This window comes from Canis lupus, chromosome 1, assembly GCF_003254725.2.
Source record: "Canis lupus dingo isolate Sandy chromosome 1, ASM325472v2, whole genome shotgun sequence".
NCBI classification, from domain to species: Eukaryota; Metazoa; Chordata; class Mammalia; order Carnivora; family Canidae; genus Canis; species Canis lupus.
In genome coordinates, this window is record NC_064243.1 from 56,758,571 (window position 1) to 56,784,264 (window position 25,694).

General features: G+C 37.6%; 1 protein-coding gene across 29 annotated transcripts in view; it reads right to left on the reverse strand.

Annotated features, from left to right (window-relative positions):
* WDR27 (WD repeat domain 27) overlaps positions 1-25,694 on the reverse strand; it is a 215,322-nt gene that overhangs the window by 186,512 nt on the left and 3,116 nt on the right. For 14 of the 29 annotated variants that reach the window (XR_007413166.1, XR_007413165.1, XR_007413157.1 and 11 more), the window contains exon 1: positions 20,604-20,619. The exons of 7 other annotated variants lie outside the window; for them this stretch is intronic. Coding sequence is in view for 14 of the 22 variants with exons in the window: in XM_049114652.1 (XP_048970609.1) it covers positions 20,604-20,612 (9 nt within the window). In the remaining 8 variants the exon portion in view is untranslated. Of the gene's footprint in view, positions 1-20,603; positions 20,714-25,694 lie in introns of those variants that run through there. 8 more of the 29 variants (XR_007413185.1, XR_007413187.1, XR_007413186.1 and 5 more) reach the window with 4 other exon arrangements.

Genomic DNA, 25,694 nt, shown 5'->3' on the forward strand with positions numbered 1-25,694 from the left:
CTTGTTTTACAGATAAGGAAACTGAAGCCCAAACAATACATATTTGCTCAATGTCACACAGCTGATATGCAGACCTAGTACGTAAATCTATATAATCTGGCTCCAGAATCCTTGCTCCTCACTGCCATACTATAGTACCTTGTACATATGAGGAAAACATATATAAGAAAAGTTGCTTTGTGCAAGACTTACTTCAGCTAAATTTTGCAATGATATTCATCATTAAAATTAGAAAATCTCTAATTGCAGAATTAATCAGCATTAGTATTATTGATGATTACAGAGTGTCCTGTAGTCAAGTAAAGAACAAAGATTTAGAAAAGTTATGTTCTGATGAAGTCTGAGATTTCAGATATACAGAGTAAAATGGTTTGACATACTTCTTAATGACTACCAGCAAAAATGATTTGTTTTTTGTTTTTTTAGAAATGACTCCGAGAACCTTGAATATTAGTTAAGTCAGCTCTGACTTATGTAGACTTTTTATTCCTGCATTCAATAACACTTTTGGCAGTTTTGTAGGATGTTATGAAATTCGGTGTAACTATGAAGATTACACCTTCAGAAACCCCAGCAGAAGTTTTGCAATTACCTTGATTCTGTCAGGTAAAGGAAACAACAAAAACCACAAAGACTAAACTTCATCAGTTTTCTCTCTATAACAAGGGTTTTGTCATTCTTCACATGTCCGGTTGGTGTCCTAATTAACCTTACTTTTTTGGCTCTACTTATCTTTAATTCAAATGCATCCCTTTGTAGTGAAATGTTTCAAATTTGGATGATACGAATTTAGAATTCATCATAATTCATAGACTGAACCAAAGATTACCTTTGGAATACGTTCAGAGAGAATGGAAAGCTTAGCTAAACAATTTGACCCACACCCAAGCAGCATCTGCAGTTTTTGTTACCTAATTTGCAAAATCTGTGTAGCTTATTTGTTTCACACTGTAGAGTGATAGAAAGCTTTTTCCATTTTCCAGCAAAATACTGTACAAGCAGCAGCATGTTTATAAAAACAAAGCAGCTTCATGCCAGTTCATCAAGATTCTCCAGCTTCCAATAGTCAAGGGTCTCTGGACCTCTGAGGGCTTGCCCAGACATCCTTCCTCAGGTTCATCTGGAACTACAAGTTCCTCTGTGGTTCCAAATAACAAAATGAGTATTCCAGAAATGTTTGCTGTATCTTTGGTTTATTTTTCTCATGCACCCTGTGCTATAATCTCTATTCATCTGCATCCATTTACTAGTAACATGGTTTTTCTCAGTAGATAAAGTAGTTCGTCATCTGGTCTTTAACTGGCTGAAAAAGTCCAGAGTGGGATCTCCTCCATCCCAATGCTGTCCATCTGCTTACCATATTCCATGGCCACGTGTCCTGAACTTTTCATCTCCCGTAGCTGATGTGGCCACTCTACACTTCCAAGAACTTACATAATGTAAAATCTTAGAACGTTTACAAGTTGTCAGGGAACGTGTACCCGCCCACAATTATCATTTTTTCCCCATTTTTTTTTTGCCTTTTCTTTCTTCTTTTAAAAACTTATTTCAGTTGAAGAAAGTCTCCAAATGTTTTTTTTTTTTCACAATTGGAATTTTAGATTGGTGAAGGGAAGTGCTAAATGTAGTTTAAAAAGCAATGTTCTGCTAACAAACTTCGATTTTATTTTTTGAGCCATGGGAAAGTCATTTTGTTGTTGTTTTATTGGGGACTCTAATGATCAGAGCTAATTTTTATGAATATTAATCTGAATACTATGCTTTGGATGGATTAAAGAGAAAAGAAGACAAGGTCACGAAGAGTAGTTACTGATGTAAGATCAATCTGGGTGAAAAAAAAAAAATCTGGGTGAGAAAGTAATGAAATCCTAGGAGAGTAACAGTGGAAATGAATAGGAAGGAGGAAAATTGTCAGGACTGGCAAGACTCAGCAACCAAGTAAAATTGGAGTAGAAAGAAAGTCAAAGGCAACTGAGGTTTCAGGTTGCCTATTTCCCTGTTTCCTACTCTTGGTGCAAATACTATTATGGAAATATGGAACAACAGAAGAAGAATCTCTCTTCTGCAGTTAGTAGGTTAGTGAAATATCCAAGAAGAGATATTTAACCAGACAACCTTGTTGTAAGATTTGAAAGTCTTTCTACTGATAGTTGATAAAAATGAATGGAATTTCTATGTGAGAGTATGTGGTATAGAAAGATAAAAATTGCATGGGATTTTAAAATATAGCCCATGAGAAGAATACGATTGAGAAAGAAAAGTATCCAAGGAAGGAACAGACATGGAGGTGTGGGGGCACCTATAAGAGTACACAATCACAGAAAATCAGGAAGGAGAGTTTCATGAAGATTTATCTATTGGGGGTTCATGAAGCCTCTTGGATAAGCAGATTGATGTTTTCAATCAATTTTGGCAAGTTCTCAGTCATTATTTTTTCAAATAGTTTTTCTGCCTCCTCATTCTTTTCTTGAGTAACTCCCATTAAATGGATACTGGTACATTTGATGTTGTCCTACTGGTCTCTGTTCTTCAGCTTGGATCATTTCTACTGTCTTCAAGTTCACTGATATTTAATTCTGTTATCTTGAATCCAAGATTGAGTCCTTCTAGTGAATTTTTCATTTCGGTTTTCAAATCCAGTACATGCATTTACCTCTTTTGTCTAATTCCTACCACCTTACTGAGAATTTCTGTTTCTTGATTCATTGCTCTAATACTTTCCTTTAATTCTTAAAACATGATTTACTTTAGTTTTTTGAACTAAATAGGCAATTTTTAAAATAGGTGCTTTGTATTTTTTGTCTACAAAATCCAACTTTTGGGATTTCGGGACAACCAGAGACTTTTTTATTTTTAAACAGAGACTATATTGACTGCTTTATTTTCTGAATATGGGTCACACATTCTTGTTTCTTTGTATGCCACATAATTGTTTAATTGAAAACTGAACGTAGTAGACAACACATTACAAGGAGTCTAGATTCATTGCTTTATTTATTTATTTATTTTTACCTTTGAAGGTTATTGTTGCTGTTGATTCCTGTTTGCTAGTTTAGTATCTCACCTTGAACTAAATGTGAAATTTTTCTTCCTTACCATTTGCACCTCCAGATATGCATACAGATCTATATGTATCTATATATTATATATGTCGTATATATGTAGATCTCTATTTTTTGACTGAGCAAAGTTTTATTTATATACATATATATCAGTATATATAGAGATATACATGTATATATAGTATACCTACACACACACACACAGACACACACACAGTTGTTTTTATTTCTATGCCAGGCTTCCCTGTGTCTGCATGACTTAGCGATTTGACAGGTTCTGCTCAACACGTTGAGCCACAGAGGTCTCTGTCCTCTGCCAGTGAATCTCTGTGTGAATAGGGAGCTCATTGAAAGTTCAGGATAGTTTCAATTCTGCTCCAATTTCAACTTTTACTTTCCAATGGACCTTTTCATAATTCCTCTATGTATGCACATAGCTCCAGGGTTGGCCAGGAATGACTAGCTCTGGTCCCCACTGGTTTCCACATATACACAACCATGACCACAGCCTCAGACTAGTAAAGCTGTTGGCCCTCTCTGTTCACCCACGTAAGAGCTCATTACTTCCACTAAAAATGCTATTGGGAGTGGTTGTTTCCCACCACTCCAAATTGAGTGAGCTCACACTTACCATGACAGAGAAGCTGTCTTTATAGCCTACTCTGCCTCTACAAAACCTCTATCCTTACTGATGAGACAACAGGGTAGAGAGCAGCTCCAGGCCAGAATGTCACAGTCTCTTTTATTCTTACTCAAAATTCAACAGTTTTTCAAGCTTAAACATTTCTCAGATTGTTGTATGCCTTTGGTCAATTTTCAGAGTGCTGAAATGATTGGTTTTGCCAATTTTATCTAACTTTATAACTGCATTTTAGAAAAAGGTTTTATACTTTACTTTCAAATTTTATACTTTACTTTTTCTCTATTTCAAAGTGATTTGTATATCATAAAAGTATAGGATAATAATTGAAAAGTGATCAGGCCATTTCAAATGCCTTAATAAAAACTGTTCAATGGGACACCTGAGTGAGCGCCTGCCTTTGGCCGAGGGCGTGATCCTGGAGTCCTGGGATCGAGTCCCACATCGGGCTCCCTGCATGAAGCCTGCTTCTCCCTCTACCTGTGTCTCTGCCTTTCTCTCTGTGTGTCTCTCATGAATAAATAAATAAAATCATAATAAATAAATAAATAAATAAATAAATAAATAAATAAATAAATAAATAAATACAAACTGCTCAAGAGGATACGGTTGAGGAATAACATAGAAGGTCAATGTACTATCATTCTACATTATTATTCCAGGATCTAGTTACTTCCTCACAGTATAGAAACCTTTGACTATCTAACTCCTGTGGCAATAAACTTCATTTAAAGATTAATTAAGTCAAAACTCATTCTTCAGAGAAATTAACTTACATCTCTCTTTCATACCAGCAAAGCTTACACCAGAGAACCCTGGATAAGTCAATCTGAAAATCACATTTTAAGCTTCTATCTAAATTTTCTCAGGGACAAACCACTGACACAATTGTTTATTCATTGAGGGTGCAAAAAATCCAGTTAGGCATTGTGTTCTATCCAATTGGTCATTATGATATTTAATTCCTTACAGAGCAAAGTATATGGCTCTCTAAATATCAGGCAGGTCCTCACTGTTTTGATGATATTCTCCAAGTGGGGTTATGTGCCAAACATGTATTTTCATCAAACATGTATGCTGCATGTACATGTATAATCTGCCTCCAAGTAAGGAAAAAGGCTAGAGCAATATTTGGGTGGTTTTTAATGAAGTTATACATGATGAAGACAGATTTTCATTATATAACAATTTCCCTGGCACATCTTCCTTTCAGAAAAAAAAATCTTGGGCAGCCTGGGTGGCTCAGCGGCTTAGCGCCGCCTTCAGTCCAGGGCCTGATCCTGGAGACCCAGAATCGAGTCCCACGTCAGATTCCCTGCATGGAGCCTGCTTCTCCCTCTGCCAGTGTCTCTGCCTCTCTGTCTCTCTGTGTCTCTCATGAATAAATAAATAAATCTTGAAAAAAAAATCTTGAAAATCACTCTGTTTCATGAGACATTCCAGTCACTGTTCTGCATTGCATTATTTTACACAGAACTTACAGTCTTAGAAAAGAATGTTCATTTGTTAAAAGTTACTGAAATTGGCTAATATTATTGATACTATAGTTTGTTTTTACATGGTTTAGTAGAAAATTTATTGTGATTAAACACAAATTTAGTTGTCTACCTTTCTCTTTTCTTCAAAATATTCAACACTGTTAATAACTTTCCTACAGTAGAGATGTGAATGTTTTTCCTCTTGCTGAATCCCCAGTCTCATGAATCCACAATTTCAGAATGCTTATTTTAACAGAACAGTCATCTGATCTCAGTTCAGCTATCCTATACCCAGACCTGGCAGCCACAGAGTAACCCTTGCTGGTACCCGTGAGAGAAAACAAAGGGTCTGTTTGAGTATGGTAGAAGATAAAAAATGAACCTGGTACTTCATTTCACATCTTGAATTTTTGGGTTTTTATTTAAGAAAAGTGCTAATGAATTGGCAACTTTATTAACGTATGAAGTCTCAGGAGCTATTTTTGTAGCTGACTATAACAACACATTCTTATTGACTAAGTATATCACAATTACATTCTATTATATTCTATTATAGTGGTGTTTGTTATTATCAATAACTTATTCTTTTTGCTTCATAAAATAGCTATATATAAATGCTGCAGTTTTTAATAACATTCCACAAAAAGAGAGAAAGAATAAGGGTTATTGACTATCTTGGATTATTTTTCATGAATCCGGTGTCTTCAAGTATGTAATTTTAGAAACTCAAGTTTATCAGTTTAATTCAAATGGTCAGTCTTAGCTTATTAAAATAGTATTCTCTGTCATCCAGTGTATTTCAACTCTAATTTTAAGGCATTTAGGAATTTGACTTTGTAATCAGAAAGCTCCCTGGCAAACTCTATGAATGGAGACAAAGTTCTTGAGGAATGTTCATCTCAACTCTAGTGGAACTTGGAGAGTTGTCTCTCAAATTTCATAATCATCTTTTTAGTGGCCTCAGTTCTCCCATCTCTGAGGGCTACTTTTTAGTTTATGAGAACTTTAAGTCCCATCATTAAACCTTTACTAATAGTGTATAACCTCCTTGGTTACTAAATAAAATATTTAGTTTCCACTGGACAGTACCCAAAATTCATTCCAGTCGCTCCTGTCATCTGGGAAAAGTTAGTTAAAATCTCCAGACCTCAATTCTCTCCGTAAATATGTAAAATGAAAGAATTAAATAAGATGTCCAGCTATAGCATTTTATTTTAGTTGTTTATACATTCTTGGAATCAGTATCAATATCAATACATAGTGGTGCTTTACTGAATGATTAATGAACCTACTATTATCTATCTACACATAGTTTCCTTGGCACAGCCAATCCTTTGAGATTATGTCTAAGGATTAGTTCAACTAGTATGACCAGTCAGAACCACTTCTCTCAATCACAAGGGCTCCCCAAATACAGCACTGTTTCGAATGATTAAGTACCTGCCCTAAAAGAATCTGTCAATATGGTACTGAATTGGCATGGGTCGTTGATCCTAATTTCTAGACTCTGCATGGAGGTAGATGTGTTTGGAATGGTTGTTCTTAAAGGCAAAAGACTTAACATCCACAGGGTTAGCATTAGGTGGAGCAGAGGTCAATAGGTCTTAAACTGGGTAGTGAATATCAAAGAATTGAGAAATACAAAGCAGGAATTTGGGGATGCTTTGAGGAGCACATGTCAAACCACCACAGCTTCAGATGTTGTGCTAAAGAAGCAAGAGGGCCAAGAAGAAAACATTAGTCAGGTCTGGAACTCCACTCATTCCAATAATATGCCTGGCAGAGAAATTACTACCTGTTTTGCAACATAGCCTCAGGACAAGTCTGGGCAAGCTTTGGGTGGGCAAAAAATTGGCTTCCCAAAACTGACCTGGTTTGCCAAGCCAACCCACATACATGCCTCACACATGGAATCTTCCTTTTTCCCCTTTCTTTCCTCTTTTCCTTCCTACTTCCTTTTTTCCTTCCTTCCTCACTTCCTGCCTCTCTTCCTCTTCCTCCAACCTCCTTCCTTCTTCTCCCCACCCTTGCCCTATCTGCCTGTTCCTCTCTTTCTTTTTCAGAATGATTTGTGGACATGTGGAATGTGTTTGTCAGACAACTGCATCAGGGGCAGTTAAGTGTAAGCCAGAGGCATGTGTCTTGTGGTCACTGTAACTGCTCGGGCTTCCCCTACCACCTCATTTGTTTATGTTAGCTAAGTACTAAAATCAAGGTCTTTACTAATTTGTAGTTCAAATACACATGTGAGTAAATATATTTGTGTGTATGTGTGTACGTGGAAGTATATGTGTGTGTGAGCCTGAGTTTGTATAAACACTGATGGATGTTTTTCCAAATGAACTAATGATGACCTCTAATTTGTGGTTTAACAGAAGGAACTTTATGTCCTACTTTTTCTCTGGAGAAATTAAAAGACTACTAAGGGTGGTGGTGGGTCAGAACTGTGCATATTTGTGTGTATGTGAGTGTTAGGTAATATTGGGTGGAAAATTTAGGGACATTTTCCTTTGTAGTATTCCAAATCTGTTTATGTCATGGGTAGTTACTGGGAATAAATATCTTTCCTCATGAAGGCCTTCCTAATTTCCAGAAAAATCTTATAATTGTTTATCAGTAAGGTCTTAAATAGACTTGTATTAACAGTAATAGCTACCTTTGAACATTTATTCTGTCTGGCGTTGTCCAACACTTTACATGCTTTATGTTTAATTCTCATAACCTCAATATATGGGCATTAATATCCACAGAAAAGATGAGATCTGGGGAGGCTAAGGAATGTGCCTGATGTTATAGAGCAAATAAGTTGTACAGCTGTTACTTGAATACTGATCTGTCTCTAGTCACAGGACACCTGCCATTGTGACATAAAGGGACTCAGAGAGATATGGGGCTTATTTTAGAAAGGTGCCTGCTTTTTGTGAACTTTAATGTAAAATAATTTGATAATTATGATTTTAAACTAAAAAAATCTTATAGTCATTCAGTCTAAACATACTCATATGTCATGTATAGAAATTCTTAGATAGAAAAGGTTTTACAGAAGATGTAAGCAGGCTTCAGATGCTGAATCATAATCATAATGGCTACCTGCTTTTAAGGAGTGATGTAGCATCATTTTCTAGACTTAAGATAACGTTCAAATATACACCTAAATCTGCAGCAACATTTCTAGGTAATATTTCCTGATATATATAGTCCTCTTAGAGAGAATGAAGATCATAATACTTAGTGCAGGTTACACAGGAATAGAGTCTCCTTCCTCACATTTGTCTTTGAGATGTAAGGCAAGGAGCAGGGGACTCATTGAGTAAATGTTGACCCAAACTATATGAATTTAATGATCAAATCCTTTTTAAAAAATGTTTAAGGTTGGAAAACATTTTTATTTCCAACCAATAAAAAAAGTTTTACCTATTGAAAGCCTGTTGTGTGCTATGTGCCGCTTAGGTCTTGGACTACACAAACCTGAAACAGACCTTATAACCACTCTATGGATTGGCCTTTATTCTCAAGTCAGCCTCTCTTGGTTGTAAGAAACATGGTGTCTCATAAGTGTCTCCTCCTCTCATAGTGTCTCAAAAGTGGCGAGTTATTTTAAGGGTAGAGGCAGAGTTTGTACAATAAGGGAACCAAGAAACTCATGGTATTGCTGTACAGTGAAGCCTTACAAGAACTTCCGTTAGAACTCTGTCCGGAGAGATACCTGAGTGGCTCAGTGGTTGAGCGTCTGCCTTCGGCTCGGGGCATTATCTGGGGTCCTTGGGATTGAGTACTCATGAAGCTCCCCGCAGGGAGCCTGCTTCTGCCTCTACCTATGTCTCTGCCCTTCTCTGTCTCTCATGAATAAATAAAATCTTTTAAAAACCAAGAGAGAGAGACACCTGGGTGCCTCAGTGGTTGAGCATCTGCCTTCAGCTCAGGGCATGATCCTGGGGTCACAGAATCGAGTCCCCCACCGGGCTCCTTGCATGAAGCCTGCTTCTCCTCCCTCTGCCTATATCTCTGCCTCTGCATCTCTCATGAATAGATAAATAAAATCTTTAAAAAAAAAAAAAACTCTGTCAGAGTGGGAAGCTGTTCCAGACACACACTCTTTCAACTCCAGAAAAGAATGTATTTTGCTGGCATTAATGTTTCTTTAAATGTTTGGTAGCATTCACCAATGAAACCAACTAGACTCAGGTTTTTCCTTGTTGAGGGGTTTTGATTGCTGATTCAAACTCCTTACTCATTATTGGTTTGTTTGGATTTTCTATTTCTTCATGATTCAGTCTTGGTAAATTGTAAGTTTCTAAGAATTTATCCATTTCTTCTAGGTTATCCAATTTGTTGGCCTGTTTGTTTATAGTTGTCCTATGATCTGTATTTCCTTTTGTATCAGTTGTAGTATCCCTATATCATTTCTGATTCGCTTGAGTGTGCATCCTCTCATTTTTTCTCTCTCCCTTTCCCTTCTCTCTCCCTCTCCCTAGTTAATCTAGTTTGTTGGACTGGTTTCTTAGTCTAGTTCTTGGTTTGTCAATTTTATCTTTTCAAAAAGCCATTCAGTGTCATTGATCTTTTCTACTGTTTTTCTGATCTCTATTTCTTTTATTTCTGCTCTTTTAAATTTCCTTTCTTCTGCTAATTTTGGGCTTAGTTTGTTTTTCTAGTCCTTAAGATATAAAGTTCACTTGTTTATTTAAGATATTTCTTTTTTCTTACTGTAGGTTAAAACTACTTTTGCAGTAACCTATAGGTTTTGATATGTTGTATTTCCATTGTTTTTTGTCTCGAAATTTTTCTTTTGCAGTTCTCTTTTGATTTCTTCTTTGACCCATTGATTGTTCAGGAGTGTGTTATTTTTATAAATTTGTGAATTTTCCAGCTTTTCTCCTGTTACTCATTTCAAAACCATTGTGGTTGGAAAGGATACTTGGTATGATTTGATTTCTGAAATTTTCTAAGACTTGTTTTGTGACCTACCATATAATCTATCCTGGAGAATCTCCTATTTGTATTTCAGAAGAATGTGTGTTCTGATACTATTGGATGGAATGTTCTGTATATGTCTATTAGGTCCATTCAGTCAAAAATATTATTCTAATCTAATGTTTCCTTGTTGGTTTTCCATCTTTAATTTACCTATTGTTGAAAGTGGGGTACTAAAGTCCCCTACTATTATAGTATTATTGTCTATTTCTCCCTTCAGATCTGTTGGTATTTACTTAATATATATAAGTGCTTCAATGTTGGGTGCATATATATTTGTGATTGTTATACCTACTTGATGAATTAATCTCTTTCTCATTATATAATGATCTTCTTTGTCTCTTGTTATTATTTTTGGCTTAAAGTCTTTTTTTGTCTAGCATAAGTATAGTTAAGCTACCCCTGCTTTGCTTTGGTTCCCATTTGCCTGAAATATCTCTATCCCTTCACTTTGAACTTATATGTGTTCTTAAAGCTGAAGTGAGTCTGTTGTAGGCAGCAAATAATTGGATCTTGTTTTTTTATCCATCCAAACTCTGTATGTCTTTTTTTATTATTTATTTATTTATTTATTTATTTATTTATTTGTTTGTTTGTTTATTTATTTATTTATTTATTTTAAAGATTTTATTTATTTATCTGAGAGAGTGACAGAGCAAGCATGAACAAGGTGGGGGGGATGGGCAGAGGGAGTGGGAGAAGCAGACTCCCCTCTGAGCAGGGAGCTGATGCGGGCTTGATCCCAGGACCCTGGGATCATGACCTGAGCTGAAGGCAAATGCTTAATCACCTGAGCCACCGAGGCGCCCCTATTTATTTTATTTATTAAGGAGGCTCGATGCCCAGTGTGGAGTCTAATGCAGGGCTTGAACTCATAACCCTAAGATCAAGACCTAAGCTGAGATCAAGAGTTGGACATTTAACTGACAGAGCCAGGTGCCCCTGGACAACTTTATTATAATGTGCCTTGGAAAAGACTGTTTTAGATTTAAATTTTTAGGATGACATACTAGTTTCATAAACTTGGATATGCAAATCTCTCCCCAGGTTTGGGATGATCTTAGCCATTAATCTTTCAAATAAGTGTTCTACCCCTTGCTTCTCTCTCCTTCTAGGACTCCAATAATACAAATATCGTTTCTTGGAATGGTGCTCTATAAGGCCCATAGTCTTTCTTCATTCATTTTTCTTTCTCTTCTCTGATTAGATCATTTGATCTGTTTCCTAGATCATTGATTCTGCTGTTGAAGTAATTCTTCAGCTCAGTTACTGTATTTTCAGCTCCAATATTTTTTTTCAATGTTTTCTATATCTTTTTGACCTTCTCATTTTGTTCTGGTATTGTTTCCTGATATTGTTAAATTTTATATTGGTGTTTTCTTGTAGCTCTCTGAGCATCCTTAGGACAATTATCTTAAAGTGTTTGTTGGGAAATCCCTAGATCTCCATTTATTTGGGGCCAGTTACTAAGGGTTTTACTATATTCCTTTGGTAGAGTCATGTTTCCCTGAGTTCTCATGGTCTCTGTAGCCTTGTATAGGTGTCTGTGCATTTATTTCACCCACCTCTGAATAGCTCTTCCAGATCTTATGGACTAACTACATTAAGGGAAGACTTTCACCTATGGGTGGGCACACTGGAGCATACTGTGACCCCAGGTCTGGTGGTACTGGGCTCCAAGTGTGAATGTATGTTGGGAGTGGGAGGGACATGATTTCTTGCCTTAGGCTACTGGGGTCCACAGCATTGACAACTATGTGATATTTGGTGAACACAGTGGGGGCTCATAAGGGCTGCAAGGGCTGTTGGGGTTCTTGGTGGCCTCCGGGTCCAGTGGCTAGGGAGCAGGGCAGGCAACAGTGGTGGCTGGAGCTGGTGATGTGCACATACTTTGCTATTAATGCAGTTGCAGGTGCCCATGTACGGGCCAGAGCTGGTTGCAGATATACACGATGGGGGGTAGTGACAGGCAACTTTGGCAGGGGCATCTGCAGGGGCCCTGGCTGCCAACTCATTCTCCTGCAGCTCCACAGTCTCTCCCTGGGTGTGCTCATTGCAATTGAGGTTAGGGACAGATGTCAGGCCATTGGGTGCAAGTGCACAGAGTGGCTAACTTTGAATGTGCACACAGCAGTGGGAGTCAGCTGTGGTGGTTTGTGCTGGTGTCTTGCACTCCTGCAGTTGCAGAGGCCTGGGCTGGTTGCTGCTGTAGTTCCAATCTCTAGTGAGGGGTAAGACAGAGGGTGGGGGGCAGAGGGACTCCGGTGGCTAGCATCACCAAATAAGAATACCTGTGGGGTAAAAGCTGATGAAATCTGCAGGGGTTCTGGCGCATCTGTGCTGGCCATTTGTTTCTTCAGTAGCCGACTCTGCTGGATTAGTCTGCAGATGAGGTCCCTGTCACCTTTGGCTGCTCCTGCTGCATGGCGGCTATTGGTAGTGCCTGCATTCCTAGCTGTCTCTACCTCAGCTGTGCTGGTCTGGGTAGGGTGAAAGCAAAGCAGGACCATTGTGTAGTGTTGCAAAAGGCTGGGTAAACTGATTGCTCACCCCACTAATTCCTTTCCTGACAAAGGGAACTCTTTCTACCTGGGAACTTCCCTCTTGACTAGAACAGTGCTGGCTAGGGGATGGGAGAACACGGGGAAATGAAGCTGTCCCCATTCCCTTGTGCAATTTCAGGTGCTTTGTTCCACTGTGTTGCTAAAGTTTTTCAAGTAAGCGCCAGAGCTCTCCTAGAGCTCATTTTGTTTGTGAACAGCTGTCTAATTGTTGATCTTTGTTGTAGGGGAAAGGAGGCTGGGTTCCTCTGTGTTACCATTTTGGCCATCAGTCTTTCAGCTGATACTTTTCAGCCTTCTGCTCCTGTTAAGCCACAAAGAGCCTCACCTACATTTAAGACCCTTTTCTTTTCCCTTTGGGATAACCAGCTAGAGCTCAGTCAACCTAATTGGAATGTATGTTTTTTTTGTTTTGTTTTGTTTTGTTTTGTTTTGTTTTTAATTCCCTGGCAGCCTCCTTTGTCCATACTTAAATGATTATGGACCTCTAGAAGGGAGACTTCTGATACATTGACTCTTTTTTTTCATGTCAGTAAAATGAAAGTATTATGAGACTCCTCACTTTGATAAGTTTTCTCAACTGCTCAGTTACCACTCACCTAAGAACAACCGAAGGTGCAAATCAGTCCTAGATTGAGGGCAACTACTGTACACAGAAATGTTAAACAGACTCAGAAATAGATGCATAGTTACAGCTGCAGCTCCTTCAAGTCACCAGCTGGCAGAGTGGAATCTGGCCTTCTTTGTTTTGCAATATCAGTTCATTGTTCTTTATTACCTTTTAACTTGAAAGAGTGAAATAGTATTCAATAACTGAAAGCACCCTGTGCTATGAGGATTAGTGTTGAAATCTCCCAGCCCACTGAGTGGAGAGCAGATAGTCCTTTGATAACAATCTGGAGAGTCTCTGGTGGGGAGGTTAACCACATGACCACTGCTTCTTTTATTTCACCCACCTCTGAACAGCTTAATTCGGTCAGTAAAGAGATTTTCAAACACTCTCCTACTGACTGGTATGAACTGGCTGCACATTAGATTTATCTGGTGAGATTTTTCTAAGATATGACCCACGCCCAAGGAACAAAGAACGAGGAGGGCTAAGAAATATTTTTTTGAGTTCCTTCAGTAATTTTGGTGAATTCTTTGGAACCACTGCCCAGAGCATCAAAGAGAAAGTAGCTCCTGCTCTTAAGAACTTTACACTACTGTCTAGAACAATGCTGTCCAGTATGGTAGATAGTAGCCACTAGCTGCATATAGCCATTGAGCCCTTGAAGTGTGGGTAACTACTTGAGATTTCAAAGATATAACAGTATTTTGAATATATTGGGTCAACCAAAATTTTATAAAACCTTATTTCACCTGTTTCCTTGTATATATTTACTTATTTATTGTATATAGATGATGACATCACAAAAGTGCTATGATTTTTTTTTTTAGATTTTAAGTAACTTCTGCACCCAACATGGGGCTCAAACTTACAACCCTAAGATCAAGAGACACATGCTCTACTGAGTGAGCCAGCCAGGCAGCCCCCTTTTACATATTTTAATGTAACTACTAAACATTTAAAATTATATATATGCAGCTTACATTATATTTCTGCTGGACAGTTCTGATCCAGAAGGCATTTGTTCCATGGTTCAGGAATTTTGAGTCATGAAATTCTAAAGTTCAAGGAATCTTGTAGATGATATAACCCTTTCATTTCATAAATGAGGATTCTGGCACCCAGGTGGGTGAAGTGACTTATTGAGGTCACCTGAATTCATGGCAGAGCCAAGATGTCCTGAATCACACATACTTGGATCACCATCCAGGGATAGCTTCTCTCGTCCATGCTGCCTGTGTTTGGCTGCAGTAGCTATGGTGATAGCTTCAGGGTTCCTATAAGTCTGAGGTATAACAGGTTTCACCACCCACAGCCCCTATTGCAGTCTATGCTCATAGGCTCCTGTGTGCATAGCTGGTGCTTCCAAAATTCATTACTAAAGAGTCATATTTGGACCTTAAGCTTCTGTCTCCCCTTTTCACCATCTCACATTAATTACTAAGTCTGACTCTGCACAGAGCTGTGGTTTTGGTGAGGTCTTGATATTTTTCCAAAGCATGGCTCAAAAAACTAACAAACAAAAACTGTCTACCTAATTGAGTAGTATGAACCTTAGAAATTCCTTAATGATCCCCCCACCCATGTCTACACATCCTGGTTTTCTCTGGCAACCACAAAACAGCACTCCTTCTCTTCACTTCTCTAGTACTAGCTCACTCTTCAGAAGGATCAAGTGCTGATGGGTGGTGAGCCACTCCCCAGCTCCTGCCCTTTAGCAATAAAAACAAGTTATTTTTTACATGGCATCAGAAGAATTGCTTATATAAGACTTTTTTTAAAAACAAAAATCATTTTTCCTTCTCTTTCACCCTTTAATAAACTATTTAAGAATTTAAAGATTTTATTTATTTATTTGTTTTTGTTTATTTACTTGCTTACTTATTTATTGAACAGGGGGAGGGGCAGAGGGAGAGAGAGAATCCCAAGCACACTCCTCCCTAAGCTAAGAGCCAATGCACACCTCGATCCCAGGACCCTGAGTTTATGACCTCAGTAGATAATCAAGAGTCACTCAACAGACTATTTACATCCAAATATTAGCATCCAAAAATATTTCTAGCATCCTCTTCCCATCTCTATCGGAATATTTGCTGCTCTAAATGGTGCCTTCCAGGAACCTACTTCCCTGGATGATTCCAAGTCTGTTGAGATCCATGTATGTACATGTCCAAAATGTATGAAAATCTATTTATGTGTATCAAAGTCGGTGAAGACACAGACAAATACCTGCCTCACATCTTTGCATTTTGATGTGTATCCTTCTGGATTCCTGAGTTTTAAGATGAGCTGTCAAGTATAGAATTTATAGAATAATTAACCCAACTCACTGATAAGTTAAAATGCCCCAGGCAAAAGAATATGTGAATAAATCTGGCTTTAGGATTTCTCAGGCCTAGGTCACAAAATACCTTCTTCTTTTTTTTTTTTTCAACTAAGATTGTATTTTTACATAATCTCTACACTCAATGTGGAGCTTGAACTCACAACCCTGAGATCAAGAGTCACACTCTCCACTGACGGAACCAGTCAGGTGCCCAACCAAATACTTTCTAATTTCAGTTCTTTACTCTCTAGTTGAATCCTTGCCTCTGGCAGAAAGGAAGCAAGTCCTCCCTGCCTGGCTCCAAAATCCTGTAGTCCAACGTAGCAGAAATTTCTGACCTTGGCCCTCTTTCCCACAACATGTACAGGAGTCTTTTACTACCACTGATTCTGACCATCAAGATATTCACCCCATGAAGAGAATGAAAATAATAATCAACAGATGACATGTTTAGAGATCACAGTATCAGCACCCTGCACGACAGCAGACTTTAGAGTATGCTGGAGAAGTTGAGAAGAGTTTTTAAAAGTCTAGCTTTGTTGAGGGAAAGAGCTATTCTTTAGTTACTAAAAACCTGAGATGAGGTAGTGAAGGAATATGGTACGTGTGGTCTGGGATAGGCAGTCTTTGGAAGTATCCTTCCTAGTGGCAAAAACTGATGACTGGTGATCATTCAGGTGGACCTTCTCATTGATGAGGTGATAACTTCTAGGCTGTAAGGAGCCCCAAGTGCCTTACTGCTTGAACACTTGCCAAATTTATTGGTGTGCCTCACAAACACATAATCTTCCTGTTAGAAGATCTCCGTGGCCCTTGGGAAAATCTTAAAAGTAACATATTACTTTAAGCTGTACCTATTTACTACTGTTTTCTTCTCCTCCTACCAATAAAAGTAGGCTTCTAAATGCCAGTCTTTTAATTTTTTTTTTTTTTGGCACACTTGTCTACTTGTTTGGTTAAAGCATCAAACAAGTGCTTTATAGCCAGATTTACTACAGCTAGAACAAATTCAGAAGACACTGTTTCAGTTTCTTTTTCTTTCTTTCTTTCTTTCTTTCTTTCTTTCTTTCTTTCTTTCTTCTTTCTTTCTTTCTTCTTTCTTTCTTTCTTTCTTTCTTTCTTTCTTTCTTTCTTCTTTTTCTTAAGATTTTATTTAGGGGCACTTGGGTGGTTCAGTCAGTTAAGCATCTACCTTCAGCTCAGGTCATGATCCCAGGGTCCTGGGATGGGGCCCTAAATCAGACTCAGTGGGGAGCCTACTTCTCCCTCTTCCTGTGCCCCCCCCCCTTCCCACTCATGCTCTCTCAAAAACTTTTTTTTTTTTAAATAAAGATTTTATCTATTTGAGGAGAGAACGTATGTGAGCATCCCAGGACCCTGAGATCATGACCTGAACCAAAGGCAGACACTTAACTGACTGAGCCGCCCAGGCGCCACTCAGTTTCATATTTCTTAGACTTAAACACATAATCGTAAACTCAGAAAGTAAACATGAATGGTATTTTCTACACATACAGGATAACCCCAGTGCAATGTTTTTAAACTACAAGTTGCAACCCACTTAGTGGGTCTTGAAATCTATCTAGTTACTGAGAATCTATTTTTTTAAATAAAATATACTAATATGAAAAATATAAATACTGGTTTCTGAAACTTTGTTTTATACATATCTATTTCTATATATTTCTCAACTATTGATCATCTGTTTCTGTCATTATATACTGTTAGTTTTTAGCTTTAAAAAAGTTTGAAGAAAAAAAAAGTTTGAAGAAAATCTGCCTTAGGGGAACTGTCAGAAATAAATTATTAGACATCATAACAATTCTTATGATTTCTTGATGACTGAAGAGGAAACACCTCGTCTAAGTTTGCAGATGTGATGAGATCCTTCTTTCACAACTTCTTCTTCCCACAACTCCCATATTGGTTTTTTTGCCTTTTAAAACTGTATGTAGAAACATAAAAAATGGGATGATTACTAAGTCTTATGGACATCTTGATAAATTATCAGAGGCCTTGCTTGGATGGCTCTAAGCTCTCTGGGCCAGACCTGGCTGACCTTCCTCCTCACTGATGCCATTCAGCACTAGAGGCAAATAGAATGTCAGCTCCTCAAAGGGCTTGCCTTGATGGGACCAGACTGTCAACATGTGTTAAATGAAAGAGGATGTAGAAAAGTTTGGGCACCTGTTCAGACTCTATCTTTCATGTATTATGCCTCAAACATGTACTTGGAAGTCTGTAGCCACTGAGACTTGTTTATACTTCTGAGCAGTAGGACTACCAAACCAGGAACTGAAATCTAAAGTGAAAATTTTATAATTAGGGGCACTTCGGTGGCTCAGTGGTTGAGAATCTGCCTTTGGCTCAGGTTGTGATCCCGCATCCTGGAATCAAGTCCTGCATCAGGCTCCTCAGGAAGCCTGCTTCTCCCTCTGCCTATGTCTCTGCCTCTCTCTATGTGTCTCTCATGAACAACAATAAAAAAATCTTTAAAAGAAAAGAAAACTTGTGATCCCTGGGTGGCTCAGCAGTTGAGCATCTGCCTTTGACACAGGGCATGATCTCGGAGTCCCAGGATCGAGCCCCACGTCGGGCTCCCGCATGGAGCCTGCCTCTCCCTCTGCCTATGTCTCTGCCTCTCTCTGTGTGTGTCCCTCATAAATTAATAAATAAATAAAAATCTTTTAAAAAAAGAGAGAACTTTATAATGGTATAGAAAAGGAGAACACAATTCTGAAGGAGAAGGTATCATGAGAAATACTGCTTCCCTATACAACTCTGACACTTCAGCCACCCACTCAGGATATAGAATGTGGCACTTTTTGAATTGTCGATCCAGAATAATTGAGCCACCATTTGCTATCCCAATGGCAAAACAAAAATCACCTACAAAGATTGAGGCCAAAAATAATTTACATTCTCTCATTTATCCTTTATTACACCTATTCTACTTATTGGGAAAAGAAAGACATGGACATATTTAGCTTCAGTTTCTGGTAAAGCTGGCAAACAAGACTTGCTTACATATTTCTGAACTAAGAAAATATATAGTTCTAGTTCTGATAATGATTCTTGCAATAAAAACAAAATTTTATATTTAGAATAAATAGCATTTTAACAATTTCTTCACTGAACGTGAATAGCGTACTTTGCCCAGCTTCTTAGTAGTAAAATGTAATTTAAAAATAACCATTGTTATCACTGTTTGTGGATTTCAGTAGTCATTGTCAACCATCATGACCAAATTTAAATTAAACATATCTTTCTTCCTATTTACAATTATAGCTCAGCTACTATAGTCATATATCTCGTATCCTATAAGTAGTAAATACTGTTTTCATTTTAGTGGAGTTCAGAAGCTTCTTAGCTTTCAGAGAATGACATCGGATAGATCAGGGACATGCAAAAGTCAGCACTATTCTTTCACACTCAAAATAGAAACTGTAATACAGATCTTTGGTTTCTGTACCGTATATGTAACAGGTGATGTGGTTAAGTGGAAACAGCTGGGAGTTTTTCAGTTTATTACAAAGAATTCTATAATTTTTCCTTCAAGCATTTGTTAATCTCAGCTCATCTGTGGTTCTAAGTGTTGATGTAGCTTGCTTTACTCATAAAATGGTACCGTTGACTTGTGAAGCAAGATCGCTTAGGTTAAATTGCTAGACCATGGTCATTCTTAGTGTCATCCAATAAAAGCAAAATTCATATGGCAGCATTGTTTTCAAACAATTCCCCACCAGATTATAATGATGATGATGATGATGATAATGATGATGATGATTACATTGTAATAATAATAAACTTGCTTACAGAGAAGGAATATTATCCTGTATTTGCAAATGGAAAGAAGGTCACATCTTGACATGTATTCTAGCATTTCACTTATAATTTCAAATACTATTTTTAATAACTCTCAGGTTAAACCCCAGGTCTATTAAGGAGATTGTTTTGATTCATTAGTTACTTGTTCCTCTCTGATGAGTTTGAAGTTTTTAATAGTTGTGTTTTTAACTGTTTCATGTGCCTGGGAGAGAAAAGAAAAAATATCAAGGGGTTGTGTTTCCTACTCTTATGTGCTTATTCACTGGTCAGGCCTCTGGTGATTTGAGATATTTTTATATAACTCTTATATATTTGGGTAGAAGTGGCATTTTTATCCTAGAGTGACCTATATCCTAGTATTGAAAGAGATTTTGAAATTGTGTAAATCAGAACATACATTTTAATACTAAGAAATACCCATAGTTCCTTTATTTATATGGTTGAATGACCTTTTGGAGATTTACAAAATAATCATATTATGTTTATCTTTTAGAATTCTCCCTGGACTCTATAAGATTCTTTAAAAATGTATCATAAGCATCTGGTTACTACCCAAACCCTCAGTTAGTCTTACATAGTGGAAAGACACTGACCATCAAATAAATCTTTAATTCTTATGAAGAAAAACTAATGCTGTATCTAGCAAATGTACTCTTTTAAAAAAGAACTCTATTTAATGCACTACATTACCTGATTAATGTAAAGGGATTAACAAATGCATTTGTATCTGAAACTACAAAATAGAGCTATTCTATCACTTTCCTTTTGATGTACATTATCTAGATTATGTACATTATATTACATATATATATACACATACATATATAATCATATTAAAATCCATACTATTGGGTGCCTGGGTGGCTCAGTCAGTTAAGCATCTGCCTTTGGCTCAGGTTATGATCCCAGTGTCCTGGGAAGGAGCCTTGTTTCTCCCTCTCTCTCCACCCCTCCCTCTCCATTTATGTTCTCTCCCTCGCTTCCTCTCCCTCAAATACATAAATAAAAAATGTTTTAAAAACATGTCTAAAGTCCATACTGTTCTAGGACGGAAAGACTCTTAGTGGTCTACACCAGTGTTCCTCAGATTGGATTTACCTCCAGAGCTTTAAAACTTGGCTTACCATGAGCATCCTGGTAACAAATGGAAACCTCTGGCATTGGACCCCAGGCATCAAAGGTTTGAAAATATCCCAGGTAATTCAATGTGCAACCTAGTGTAACAAAAAGTGGCCTAAGCCACGGTGATCCTCAAATTTGTGCATATAAGAATCACCTTTAGAATTTATTACAACATAGATTCTTGGTCGTTACTCCCAGAGGATCTAATTCAATACATCTGGGCTTAGGTCTGAAGGGTTTCAAAATCCCAAATGATATGGACTGAACTGAAACCCTCCCCCCACCCCACACACACACACACCATTCGTATGTTAAAGATAGGACTTTTAGGAGGTAAAGTTACTTAAGGCCATAAGGGTCATAATCTCATCATAAACCCAAGTAGGACTGGTGGCTTTAGGAGAAGAAGGGAGAAAGATCCCTCACTTTCTACACATGCATGCAGCAAGGAAAGGCCATGTGAGGACATAGTGAGAAAACAGGAAGAGAGCTCCCCCAGAAACTAAATTTGCCAAGCACCTTGATCTTGGACTTTTGAGCCTCCCTCACTGTGAGAAATAAATTTCTGTTGTGTAAGATACACAGTGGTATGGTATTTTGTTGTGGCCGCCCAAGCTGAGTAATAGACCAAGTAATGCTGATGCTGGTGGTCCATAGACCGCATTCTGAGTACACTAGCTGAAGCCACATCCCCCAGGAATTCTGTTTCAATTTTAGGGTAGTGCAGGGCATCATTATTTTTTAATGTTTCCCGGGTGATGCTGATGTTTAACCTGGACTGAGAACCACGGACCAAGGCCAATTGCTTCAATTAATAGCTAAGGACACTGAAACTCAAGGAGGTTAAGTGGTTTGCTCTAGTTAACATGTATGCTATTGCTGAATTTTCCTGATTTTTAGGAATAGTAAAAAATTTCTTCTGGGGCCACACGCTGGTATGTGAAAGATTTAGTCCTAGAACCCAACATTCTCCATTTCCAAGATTGACCCATTCATTTCCCCTCAAAACATTTATTTGTTTAATTCAGGTAGATTCACTTTAAGTGGCTTTTTCATTGTAGTACAATCCCAAGAATGTTGTATTCTGTGTTCTATGTCTGCTCCATAATAGTTGCTATTTGTTGTGACATGTTTAATGATTAATCATAAAGTGAGATTTTATATATATATATACACACATTTATATGTATATATGTGCGTGCATGTGGCCAATCTTCACCCTGTAATAGTAACGTGCCCACTATGAGTAGAAACATTGCCACTAGCATTATTCTTCTTGTAAGTAGCAGGAAACATAGAAAATTGATTTATGCAATAAAAATGTAAAAATCTGTTAAAACTTTAGAATGTCTTAAAAAATCCCAGGTCTAATGAGAATAAATGACTCAGGAAGGTAAAAGCTTATTGAGGATTTCACCTCAAGGACAGGACCTTGCTTAGGTGGCAATTGCTAAGTATGTATTGAGGAGCATACTTTGCCCATATATCAGTGGAAAATTATATGTAGCATACATCATCGGGCTTAGCAATGCTAAATGAGGGTGCTATCAATTTACATTTTGAGTAGGTATTTGATTTCTTCCAAAAATAAAGCTTACTTTTCCTTATGTGTTGATAATTTGATAATTTTGTTAATGGAAAGAATGCAAGTTTACATTTTTAAATAAATTGTCACAGTTCATATAAAATATGAGAACCTGAAAAGGAGAAGTTATATTTTTTTGGCCAATGATGCAGCATGGAGAAGTGGGAAAAAGAACATGTAGGTAGGACCCAGAGGCCTGACTTCTTTTCCCATTTCTACCAGTAATTAGCAGCAGGAACTGGCAATCACCACCTATATTAACCTCAGTTTCTTTGGAAAATGAAAGGGTTAGGATATGATTATTCCAAGATTTCTTCTTTCTTCTTTTTTGCATAGATGATAAGTGCATCTAAGAAAGCTGTTTTGCTCTTAGACTGTAGTTGGGTTTTTAAATTTTGCTGTTCTAGCCTTTTTTTTTCTTTTTAGCATTTAAAAAAAAAAAACAGTATTTTCCACTTGGCCATGAAGAGCAAAAATAGCCACCCCAAAATGGAATTATTTATAAAAACTATAAAATCTGGAAGATAGAAGAAACAATCTGTATTCTTTGGAGCTAAGTTACAAAAATGTATAGAAAACTGTCATTGGGTTACATACTTAGGTTTAACATCAGCAAACTGGCAATTATTCCTATCATCCAAAAGATCATCTGAAAGACACCATCAATCCAAAACCACCATGATTTTCCTTGCTTAATACAGTTAATCTCATTGGCAGAAGAAAAAGTCCTGAATGGCCTAGCTGTTAAATGTTTCATTGAAAATTATTATTTATAATACTTGGGCAGCAGAAATTTGAAGTGAAACATTAACTACTGAAACAACTTCACTAGTTCAGCCAAAACTAAAATCAAGTATTACTTCCCCAAAATGCGTATCCAGCAATAGTACTCAGAAATAAATATATTAGTGAACCAGTGTAAATGAAAAGCAACCTTCACAATATTGTACATAATCATTAGGCCAGTACAAACATGGTAAATTAACATATTATCTAAATCTAATGCTTCATTTGGTTCAAATGCCCATTTAGTAACACTTTTACAGAATGGCGGTTTTTGAACATTCTGTATATTGGAATCACAGGGCTTTAAACACCTCAGTCAGTATGCTTTGATTGGCATAGGATACAACCTGGCCATCAGAAGCTCTAAAAGCTCCCTGGATTGTTCTAATGCTATGGAGCATTGGTTCTAACTTTGGCTTAACACTGGAACCATCTGGTATCTTTAACAACATATGGGATGCCAAGGCTTCATCCTAGAAAGAATTAAATCAGAATTTCTAAGAGTGAGCCTGAGCATTGTTGTGTTTTAGGTACTCCCCCAGGTGATGCTAATATGGGGTTAGAATTACTACTACAGAATATTGCCAAAGCAACTCCTTATCCTCCTGAATATTTTAGCATAAAATTCCATAAGGTTTGGCTTCCAAACTAATACAAACCTGGCCTAATCTCAACTACTTTCAGCAGCATTGTGAGCAGGTAGAGTGCATGAAGACAGAAGTTGGGTTATTTCTTGGAATAACACACTATAATAGCACATGGACGTTGGGCAATCAGATTCCGGGACCATGAACTAGTCCTAGGAATCTCTTTTTTTATGATTGTATTTATTTATTTGAGATAGAGAGCAAGAGAGAGAGAGAACACAAGCAGGGGACAGAGGGAGAGGGAGAAGCAGGCTTCCCACTGAGCAGGGAGCCCAACACGGGGCTTGATCCTAGAACCCCGGGATCATGACTTGAGCTGAAGGTAGACGCTTGACCAACTGAGCCACCCAGGCATCCCTGACCTCAGAATCTTCTTAAGGCAATTCTTTCTTAATTGTACTTTCCTGGAAGAAGCCAGACTTTGGTAAAAAGTGGAGAGGATTAAGAACTGTCCAAGCACCTGTTTATGAGGAATCACTAACTAAATCAAGCCTCAATGAACATCCATTTCTAAACTCCTCAGTGATGTTGACAGTTCTCAAAAGCCACATTTAAGAAAAATATTAATGTGAATATGCAATATGCTTAAACTACTTTTGGTTCTTTCCATGACTCAAAAGAATAAATAATATCAGTCATTCATGTTGCATATATCTATAATCATTTGCTTAATTTCGGAGAATAGTGCTGTAACTTGGTAGGTATATGGGACACCTTGGGTAGTTTATTTTACTTTTATTTATTTATTTTTTTTTTTTTCAAGAGAGGGAAAGAGAGGGAAGGGGCAAAGGTAGAGGGAGAGAGAGAATCTTAAGCAGGCTCCCCTCTCAGCACTGAGCCAGACACAGGGCTCCATCTCACAATACTGAGATCATGATCTGAAGCTGAAATCAAGAGTCGAACGTTTAACCCATTGAGCCACCCAAGCACCCCCACCTTGGGTAGTTTAAAATAAATCAGTAAGTGATATAAAAATCATCTGTTTCAAAAATCAATTGAGAATAGAGAATAATTCACCTGAGGACTCTCAAACTGAAAGTGGGATTTTAGATATGAAGTTAGTACAGACCAAGTGATTTCAGGGAAAGAGCCTGGATCCAATACCAGAAAACATTAACCTTATGTTACGTTTATGTCATGTAGTCTGAGCCATTTATACCTTGGAAAATCCACTTCAACTATCTGAGCCTGTTTCCAGTCAAATGAACATAGTAATAATGCCGACATCAGTACCTGTGAGGATTAAATGAGACACATATGGAATTGCCTAGCATACTTGACCTGTTAGAAGATGGTGAGGCCAGGAAATATGTACCTGACGAAGAATTCTATAGAAGAGCCTTAAATTGTGAATGAGGATGGAGAGGTTAGAATTCAATTATGATTAATAATATAGGTAAATGTTTTGTTTTGTTTTGTTTTAATGATGAAAACTAGGTTCAGGAAGCTTGAGTCATCTGGAGATGAAGCAGTAGCAACAGAACAGTCTGGGCAATGGAGAGGGGCAGGTTGGCACTGGACAAGTCAGGGAGGCTGCGGGTCTGAGTCAGGGGGGTTGGAGAAGCCTGGGGTAGATGTCTGGCCAGGACTGGATGCTCAGAAATGGAAGGGAAACTGAAGACTACTACTAAGAACACTTCAAGTGCAACTGGGCTTAAGCAAACCAAGGTGATCATACCTCTTCAGTGACTCAAGGATGAATCTTTTAGGTGTAAGGTAAAGCAGTTTTACAAATAGACTAATTTGGCCTGAGGGAGAAAAAGAAAAAAAGTATTTCAAGAACTGAGACAGTTGTACAGTCATGGACCAGCTGGCTGGTTAGTAAAACCTAAAGGGCAAATTTGAGTTTAATGAATTAAACAAGAGAACAGAAACCATGCACTTTTAACAGCCCTATAAATGGGGTCCATTAGGCTAGAGCCAAGAATAAACTATAAGGACAACAATATATGGATAGTTTGTTTATATATTTTTTGTTTTGTTCAGACAAAAAGAACATAGAAGGGATGCTCCTATTTGACACAGACGACAAGCAGAACTCATTCCTTTTTTTCTTCCTTTATCACAAAAAAAAA